Source organism: Mercenaria mercenaria, chromosome 10, assembly GCF_021730395.1.
Source record: "Mercenaria mercenaria strain notata chromosome 10, MADL_Memer_1, whole genome shotgun sequence".
NCBI lineage: Eukaryota > Metazoa > Mollusca > Bivalvia > Venerida > Veneridae > Mercenaria > Mercenaria mercenaria.
Window position 1 is genome coordinate 31,989,774 of NC_069370.1, and position 9,432 is coordinate 31,999,205.

The window sequence follows — 9,432 nt, forward strand, 5'->3', positions numbered from 1 at the left end:
TAAGTTCTGGCTGATTTATTGGCTATAAAACAACTTGTCCACCTTATACTTGGTCATTTTGCAAATTGATATTTCTTCTTGTGGTCCTTTGTATAGTCATTATTGCAGTTTATATTTTTATGCCCCCGGCATCTACTGATGTTGGAGGCATATAGTGATTGTCCTGTCCATTTGTTCGTCCGTCCATCCGTACGAGGTTAACCAAATCCTGACCGCAGTTTGACCTTGACCTTGACCTCATTTTGGACTTAGGTTGCTTTATATGGGCCATCTCTTGGTTAACCAAATGGGACCGTTTCATCTAGCATCAATACCGCTTACAAGAATGAATTGATACTAATACAGATGTAACTTGTGACCATTCCTCATCTTTAGACATCACCTGACCTCAGTTTGACCTTGACCTCGTTTTGGACTTAGGTTGCTTTCTATCGACAAGGATGCCACCGGGGGCATCAAGCATTTATTAAACGCAGCTCCTTGTTAAAGCTTTTGAAACAATGCAGAAAATTTACATTCTTCTTTCATTTGTACCAGTAGAGCTCTGTTTAACTTGTATTTTAACCCACTTTATCATTTTTTATTGTCATATATACATTCTATGCCAAATTAACATGTTGGAAGATTTCACCCAAACTGTGGGGGAGTAGCTATAAGTGTAAAATAGTGGTTCAAAAGAAGAAATATGTGAGAGACAATGTGTAAACAATGAACAAAATTGTCAATTAAATTGAAAACTCTCCTTTAATGTTGTAAATCAGTATAATCTGAAATTTCAAAAAAATGTTAGGATTGTTATTTACACTCTGTGACACATGACTAGAGAATGATTTGTTAATATATGTAAGTAAGGCTAAACAATTCCTTGTTTTTCCTTAGTTACCGGAGCTGTCGTCTGTAGAGACAAAGAAGGGAGAACATCCATTGTGCCACCTTCTGCTACAAGGTATAGGAATGTGTATTGGAGCAGGAATCATGCTGGCAATAGCTCTTTATGAGGAGGATCTTAAAACTATATTAGACTAAACTTCCCAAGAGGCTGAGGTTCCAGTGTTTGTACACAAACTCGAGAATATTAGATTACTATGTCTCCCATATGAAGTGGGGGAGACATATTGATGTAGTGCTGTCCGTCTGTCAGTCTGTATGATTATCTGTCTCAAAGTTTGTTCATGCAACTCCTCCAACAACACCGGGCGGATTTACGCCAAACTTCACAGGACTGATCATTGCCAAGCCTAGTTGAGCATATTGTCAATTTTTCTAGTTTGATGATCTTCAGCAGACTTAATGGCCCTTGATTTATTAAATTTTATGATTTGTTGGCCACTTCTCTGTTATTATTGGGAAGATTTGGACCAAACCTCAGAAGGGTTATTAGTGCCAAGCCTCATAGTGCATATTTTCAGCTTTGGCCAGTTTGATTATTATCAGCAGAGTTATGGCCCTTCATTCATTAAATTTTATGTTAAGGCCAATCTCTTTTTATTATTGGTTGAAATTCCACCAAACCTTACAGGAGTTATCAGTACCAAGCCTTATTGTGCATATTGCTGACATATTCATGTTCAGTGATTTTCAGTTGAGTTATGGCTCATAATTTGTTGTATTTTTATCTTGTGTGTGCAACTGCTCCGATACCACCAGGAGGAATTACACGAAAATTCACAGAAGTGACCATTGGTTAGTTATGCATTATCATCAGCACTTTCCAGTTTGTTCTTTATCAACAGAGTTATGGCCCTTGATTCTTCAAATTTTATGATCCTTTAACCATTTCTCTTATAAAATAGGCCGGATTTCCACCAAACCTTACAGGATAGGTCAGTGCCAAGTCCTAATATGCATATTTTCGGCATGTTCTGCTTCAGAGATTTTGAGTGGTTAGTGGAGGGAGACGTTTTATTTTTGTGAAAACAAGCCCTAGTTTAACATTGTTTTCTATAATACCATGATATTTTTGAATGCAAACCCATTCATAGAACTGTTTTTTGCGTTTTTTTTTGTTTTTTTTTTCAAGTACAAGGGTTGATCCAAACGTAACTTCATTGAAGGTATTAACTTTGTATAATTGAAAGACCCCCCTCCCACACCCACCCACCCACACACACACCTCAAAAGTAAGTTGATCTGTTTGCAATATTTTCTGAAAATGTTAAATTTGTTACTTGCTTAACAAGAGATATAAATAATAATTACAGAAATCATGGTGGTAGTGACTGCCACACATTACTAATGTTATTGACATCAAAAAAATTATATTTTGTCACAAAGCAATAACAAATCTTAGCAATATAGCAAACTTTATCCTGTGAGAATGGCACAATAGTTATCATTGTTGACTGCTTAAAGACATTTCATATGATTAGGTGTGTTATATAGATATCAATTGGTGATTGTCTCTGTTTTGGTTGGGTTTTTTAGCTCGACTATACGAAGTATAAGGAGAGCTATCCTACTCACCCCAGCGTCGGCGTCTTTCCGCATCCCCACCTTGGTTAAAGTTTTGGTGCACTTTCTCTTTTTAGCTCACCTGTCACAAAGTGACAAGGTGAGCTTTTGTGATCGCGCAGCGTCCGTCGTCCGTGCGTAAACTTTTGCTTGTGACCACTCTAGAGGTCACATTTTTCATCGGATCTTTATGAAAATTGGTCAGAATGTTTACCTTGATGATATCTAGGTCAAGTTCGAAACTGGGTCACGTGCGGTCAAAAACTAGGTCAGTAGGTCTAAAAATAGAAAAACCTTGTGACCTCTCTAGAGGCCATATATTTCTCAAGATCTTCATGAAAATTGGTCAGAATGTTCACCTTGATGATATCTAGGTCAACTTTGAAACTGGGTTACGTGCCGTTAAAAACTAGGTCAGTAGGTCAAATAATGGAAAAACCTTGTGACCACTCTAGAGGTCAAATTTTTCATGGGGTCTTTATGAAAATTGGTCAGAATGTTCACCTTGATGATATCTAGGTCAGGTTCGAAACTGGGTTACGTGCGGTCAAAAACTAGGTCAGTAGGTCTAAAAATAGAAAAACCTTGTGTGCATACGATAATGGAATTTCTGTAAGATAGAGTACTACGCGTCTTAACAGTTCGATCCTTTATTCAATTCTGCATAAACAACTCAACAACATGACGTCAATATCTGACGTCCGACGTATACATAAATTGGCGGCAACGTTAACGTTATCACGACATCCTGGGGGCCGCTAAATGATATATTTTGCAAAACACCATGACATAATGATATCTCTAGTGTCTTTTCATAAAATGAATGCTCAGATAAAGGAAATATCTAAAAATTTACAAAAAAAAGTCACATTTAATATCCTGCAGAATGCACCAGTCACGGTTTCGTATTAAGGAATAGTACAACTCTAAACATGCTTGAATTAAAATAAACTTCAAATTAGCGTGTCTTTTTAACTGTCACAGTATATTCGCGAATTTATGAAAATGAACCACTTCGCAATAATAACTAACTATGATTAATGAATCTGACATCTCTTCACATTACACTCGTAATGTTTAAGTGTTTCTATAGTTCACACATTCTAGTGGGTATAATTTCACTATTGGTCTGGTTGTAGTTCCGTTCGCAGTTCTAATTGTAGCAGCTCGGGTACGATCGTCTCTTCCGGTAATTAACTGCTCAACAACGCCTAGTTTCCATTGGTTCCGTGGACATTCATCGTGGATTTGTACTACGTCACCCACGGCTATCATCTGTTCATTCGTTCCTGATTTACGGTGAGATTCACGTAATGCTGTTAAGTACTCCATTCTCCACCGTTTCCAGAAATGGTCAAGGAGCTTTGATTGTAATTTTGCCTGTTTTGTAACCGCAGAATGTTCGTCAAATTTGGATGAATTTTCAAAGTCTAAGGTAGTTGTGTTATACGGAAGTGACGTCAGTCTCCGGCCGTAGAGAAGGTGTGACGGTGTTAGTGGGTCCATGTCATCGACACTTGATGACATCTGAGTTAACGGTCTGTCGTTCAGCATGGCTTCGATCTCCGTAACTACCGTTTGAAGTGTTTCCATGGTAACAAGGGAGCATCCTACAACTTTCTTCAGCGCTATTTTTGTGAGACCTATTAGTCGCTCCCACCATCCTCCATACCATGGTGCTCGTTTGGGAATGAATTTCCATTCTGTGCCTTTTCTGCTTAATGTTTCTCTGACTTGAGTTGACTGGAAAATATGTTTCAAGCTTTCTGAAGCACTTGTAAACGTTGTAGCATTGTCTGACATCATGACCCTCGGAACTGATCTCCGGCTTACGAAACGCCTAAAAGCTAGTAGGAATGACTCTTTGGACAGGTCTGGTACAACCTCTAAATGTAAGGCTCGAGAATTGGCACATGTGAATAAACATATATATACTTTTATTACGCTTCCGGAATGGTCTCTTACGTATAACGCACCTGTGTAATCAACTCCAGTCACAGTGAAAGGTGGAGACTCTTCTACTCTTACTTTTGGTAATGGTGGTGGATCTGGCGCTCTATACGGCTTTCCTTGTACTCGTCTGCATATTGTACATTTCCTGAGGATAGATTTTACGCACTGCCTGGTAGCTGGGATCCAGTACTTCTGCCTTAACTGGGTAGCAGTAGCGTTCGTTCCTGCATGTAACTGGTTCTCATGTGTGTCTAGTACAATCAGGCGTGTAAGTGGATGTCTCTTCGGTAACAAATAGGGGAATTTGGTGACGTCGGATAATGGCGCGTTATGTATACGTCCTTCACAACGAATAATACCGCTTTTATCTACGAATAAACGCAATTGTTTGACAAGTGGTAATCTTTTGGTGGTATTGGACTTCAAACTGGACATCTCATCTGGGTAAGTACTTTCTTGGCAACATTTTAGCCACCTTATCTCTGCTCTTTCGATTTCTGCTGTCGTTAATTCATCGGTAAGTTTTGTCTGTGTATTTCGGCAATTGCTTATGAATCGTAATAAGTAGGCAGTTACACGTAACAGTTTGAAGTATTTGCTGTATTTCTCTATGTTGATTACTTGATGGATGCCTTCATTTGTGCTACACTTTATACTGCATACTACGCTCATCTTTGTGGCATCGGAGGGCAACGAGATATCCGAAACTGTCGTCTGCGTTTTGTTGTCGTCTGCATTTCATTCTCTGTTGGTTTCCAAACAGGCCAGTTGGACTGGTTTTGTATCCATGACGGCCCACTGTTCCATAGGTCGTTCTGTAAGAGCTGGTCAGCAGGAATACCACGAGTTAGAAGGTCTGAAGGATTATCATATGTTGGACAATAGTGCCATGGGTAATTTTTAGTAAGTGTTTGTATTTCTATCACTCTGTTCTGCACGAACCGTTTCAGTGGTTTAGATGTTGATAACCAATGAAGCACAATCTGGCTATCGGACCAGCAGATGACGTCGGAAATGTTCAAGGATTCTTGTACGTGTTGAACTAATCTGGCGCCGACTACTGCGGCCATAAGTTCGAGCTGTGGTAATGTCATGGGTTTCACGGGAGCTACCCGATTTTTCGCGATCACCAATCAGGATCCATCTGCGTTCACTATGTATACTGCTGCTCCATATGATTTGAGACTGGAATCGACAAATACATGGAGAGTACTTTTTGTTCTTGAATTATTTGTGGTCTGTTTATGCTTTGACTGCCGTATGTACTGTCTGGAAAACTCTGTATCTGTAACTGTGTTCAGATCTTCAGCCAGCTTGTTCCATTTATCTTGCACCTCTAGTGGTAACGGTACATCCCAATCAAACTTATCTTTCCATAATTGCTGAAGAAGTAATTTTGCCCTTACTGTTACCGGGCTTAACAGACCTAGTGGATCATAAATTCGTGATGAATATCTTAGAATGTCCCTCTTGGTTACAGAGTCTAACTTTGGTATCTTGTGATGTCTGTATGCCATGGAATCTGTTTCCGGTTTCCAGCACATACCTAGTACCTTGGTTACTTCATCTCTATCTATGACTCCTTCTCGTGTGGCGATAGCTTTTAGTTCGGAGTTGTTAGAAGACCACGATCTTAAGTTCATACTGGCACATTTCATCAGATCACGTGCATCACGGAAATAGGTGAGTAGATCTCTTTTTTCTTCAAAACTAGAGAGTATATTGTCAACATATAAATCTCTCTTTATAATCTCGGCTGCTTTGTTTGTTTTGTTCAATTCCAGGTGTTTGAGAATAGTGGCGTTAAAATGAACGGTGAGCACGTCGCGCCGAACAACACTGCTTTGAATCGGTATGTGCAAAGTTGAGATTTAGGATCACTAGGATCAGTGAGCCACAAAAACCGGGTAACATCCCTGTCTTTTTCTTGTAGTCCCACATGTAGGAAAGCTTTTTCTATGTCAGTGGTTACAGCGTACTTTTTCAATCGAAATCGCATCAATATAGACGTTAATTCATTCAGCACAGGTGCTGTAGACTCCAGGCAGTCGTTCAGGCTAGGTTGACTAGATGACTGTTTACAACTACAGTCATACACGATACGAATAGGAGTGGTAGATGATTCCTTTCGCACAGGGTGGTGGGGAATATAGTGGACTGCATTTGAAGTTTGTGCAACATCGTTAATCTTTTCTATAAATCCCCGTCTCTCTTGCTCTGATATAATTTCACCATATTTCTTTAGCATATCAGGTTCCTGGCTAAGTCTGCGAATCGTGCTCTCAGTTCTTTTCTTTGTGATGTTGTAATTTGTTGGAAGTGGGTCGTGGTCTAATTTCCATGGAAGGGCTGCAGTGTACTTATCGTCTGTAAATTCAATTGACGTCTGCTGATACTGCACCAAGTAATCCGTCTTCTCATGCTCGTCTTTGCACGGAGTGATACCTATGCTCTCGAGCGACCAGAAACGTTCTATAGCGTTTTCATCTCGTGCACGTGTGGTCATAACGTTAAATATGTGGTTCATCTTACTAGTAGTATTGTTGCAGTATGCATTCACAGGTCCCGACAAAAGATATCCGATCTTGGACTTCACTGCAGTTGGTCCACATCCGCGTATAATATGATCTTCAATGACGTCCCAGTAATGGTCAGCTCCTATCAGCAGAGAAATTGTAAATACCTCATCGCCGCTAACCGGATGTGCCAGGTTCAGTCCTCTCAGGTAAGGTAAATGGGACGCTGTGTTGTGTAGACTGGTACTAATAGGTACTGATATAGTAGGCACTATTAATACATTGATCGGTATTCTCTTTTTCTGGTTTGTAATGAGGTACACCGTTGCGGAATCAACATGTTTTAGTTGTTGTTCTTGGTTACCAAACGTTGCTAAGTGTAAGGTTTCTGTACCGGATGTGGATAGTTGCAATTCTTGTGCTAGCGTCTCGGTGATAAATGACTTCTGTGCTCCTTCGTCAAACAGGATATGAGTATCCCTTGTTATGTTACCGGAAGTCACCTTGCTAATGGCTGTTTTCAGTAAAACACCATGGGAAGTTTCTTGGGTAGATGAATGTAGAACTGCCGTTTCCGGTTTTGATGGCTGTACATCCGGAACATTCCCGCCACTGTTGTGTTCTTTACTCTTGTTGTTACATATGCTAGTATGATGTTTCTTTTTACAGACCAGACATCTTCTTTGTGACGTGCAGTTTATGACCCGGTGTTTTCTTAAACAATTAAAGCACAATTGTTTTTCTTTCACTTTCTGCATTCTTAACAGCGTATCAGGAAACCTTGTACAGTCAATAGATTTATGTGATTCTTCACAGAATGCACAAATGATATCATTTGATTTATTTTTTCTGTTTGTATTGAAATCTATCTCTGTTTTGTCGTTATTTTGCTTTCTTCTTTGCTTTGATAACGCTCCAGTGTAAAAAGACGATGTCGGTATGAAATCGTTTATTTCCGGTGTATAGCTTTGAATTCCGACTTCAAGTATCCGGACTTCTTTCCTCAGGGCACTCCTAAGTTCTTCTAACTTCCAGTCATTGTCGCCGTGTTCTCGTGCAAGATTTTTTCTGACCTCTTGTGGCATTTTGTCTAAAATTATTGGCACTAACAGGCTTCCGTAACTTTCTTGATTCTGCCCCATTGATTCTAACCCTCGAATGTACGTTTCCATTTTGTCATGGAACGCTTGTAAACTGCTAAGCGTGTTCAATGGCGCCGGTAGTTGTATCAAGGCCTGCATGGTGGTATGTACAATCTTATGCTGTTGTCCGAACCTCTCTCTAAGTAAACTAATGGCTCTCAAATAATTGGAATTTGTTAAGGCAAAACCGTCTATAGTACGTGCTGCAACGCCCTCTAGCTGAGACTGTAAATATGTAAACTTCTGTACGTCTGTGAGATTGGTATTCAGGTGAATGGTTGATTCAAAGGAATCCCAGAAACCTTGCCATTTAAGAATATCACCGTTAAATTTTGGTAGAGACAACTTTGGCAGTCTATGAAATTGAAATGAATTGTTACTTACATTCTGACTGACGAAAGGATGTGCATTTACATTCAACTGTGCTTGTTGAAAACCGGAAGTGCTCTGTGACGATCTGTCAGTTGTGGACTGCGAAAATTCAGAGGAAAATGTCTGCTGCGACTCCACATGAAGAGTTGACTGACCATCAGTGGGGAAAAACTGCGGTTGTTGTACATCTGTACGAATCTGTTTATCTCTAAAGTCACTAAGGTGTCTCATTTTAAGGTCTAAGTCCAACATATACTTTTCGGTTTGTATAATTTCTTCGTTAATTTCTTCGCTGTCCGTAAGATTTGCAATCTTCTCGTTCATTTCTTCCATTTGTTTCACTTTTAACGCGAGTTTTTCAAATATTCCGTTGAAATCGATCAGTGAAATGTTCTCGGCGCTTTTGGCGTCTTCTATTCTCGCTAAATAATAGTCTATAACATTCTTCTGAGCATTTCTCTGTGCTATATGTTTCTGTAAATTCATCTTTGTTGTTTGGTCACGGCACCAGAAAAATGTGCATACGATAATGGAATTTCTGTAAGATAGAGTACTACGCGTCTTAACAGTTCGATCCTTTATTCAATTCTGCATAAACAACTCAACAACATGACGTCAATATCTGACGTCCGACGTATACATAAATTGGCGGCAACGTTAACGTTATCACGACACCTTGTGACCTCACTAGAGGCTATATATTTTACAAGATCTTCATGAAAATTGGTCAGAATGTTCACCTTGATGATATCTAGGTCAAGTTCGAATCTAGGTCACGTGCCGTCAAAAACTAGGTCAGTAGGTCAAATAATAGAAAAACCTTGTGACCTCTCTAAAGGCCAATTTTTTCATGGGATCTGTATGAAAGTTGGTCTGAATGTTCACCTTGATGATATCTAGGTCAAGTTTGAAACTGGGTCACGTGCGGTCAAAAACTAGGTCAGTAGGTCTAAAAATAGAAAAACCTTGTGACCTCTTTAGAGGCCATACTTTTGAAT

The 9,432-nt window shown here is 39.6% G+C and overlaps 3 protein-coding genes across 3 annotated transcripts in view; 1 reads left to right on the plus strand and 2 right to left on the minus strand.

The window, feature by feature from the left end:
• Nucleotides 1-1,802, plus strand: part of LOC123559493 (zinc transporter ZIP10-like) — an 89,831-nt gene extending 88,029 nt beyond the window's left edge. The window contains exon 11 of the mRNA XM_053552615.1: nucleotides 880-1,802. Within this exon, the coding sequence (XP_053408590.1) occupies nucleotides 880-1,026 (147 nt within the window). The 3' untranslated portion in view covers nucleotides 1,027-1,802. The remainder of the gene's footprint in view (nucleotides 1-879) is intronic.
• Nucleotides 1,803-3,528: 1,726 nt separating this feature from the next.
• Nucleotides 3,529-5,076, minus strand: LOC128546381 (uncharacterized). Its single transcript, XM_053516850.1, has one exon. It carries the CDS (start codon nucleotides 5,074-5,076, stop codon nucleotides 3,529-3,531), a length of 1,548 nt encoding a protein of 515 aa, XP_053372825.1.
• A 1,102-nt stretch (nucleotides 5,077-6,178) lies between these two features.
• On the minus strand, nucleotides 6,179-8,920 carry LOC128546382 (uncharacterized). Its single transcript, XM_053516851.1, has one exon. The coding sequence runs from the start codon at nucleotides 8,918-8,920 to the stop codon at nucleotides 6,179-6,181; it is 2,742 nt and encodes a 913-aa protein (XP_053372826.1).
• Between the last annotated feature and the right edge of the window lie 512 nt (nucleotides 8,921-9,432).

Excerpts from the sequence above, each read along its gene's own strand:
- LOC128546381 (XM_053516850.1), bottom strand. The coding sequence starts at position 5,076 with ATGAGCGTAGTATGCAGTATAAAGTGTAGCACAAATGAAGGCATCCAT.
- LOC128546382 (XM_053516851.1), bottom strand. The coding sequence starts at position 8,920 with ATGAATTTACAGAAACATATAGCACAGAGAAATGCTCAGAAGAATGTT.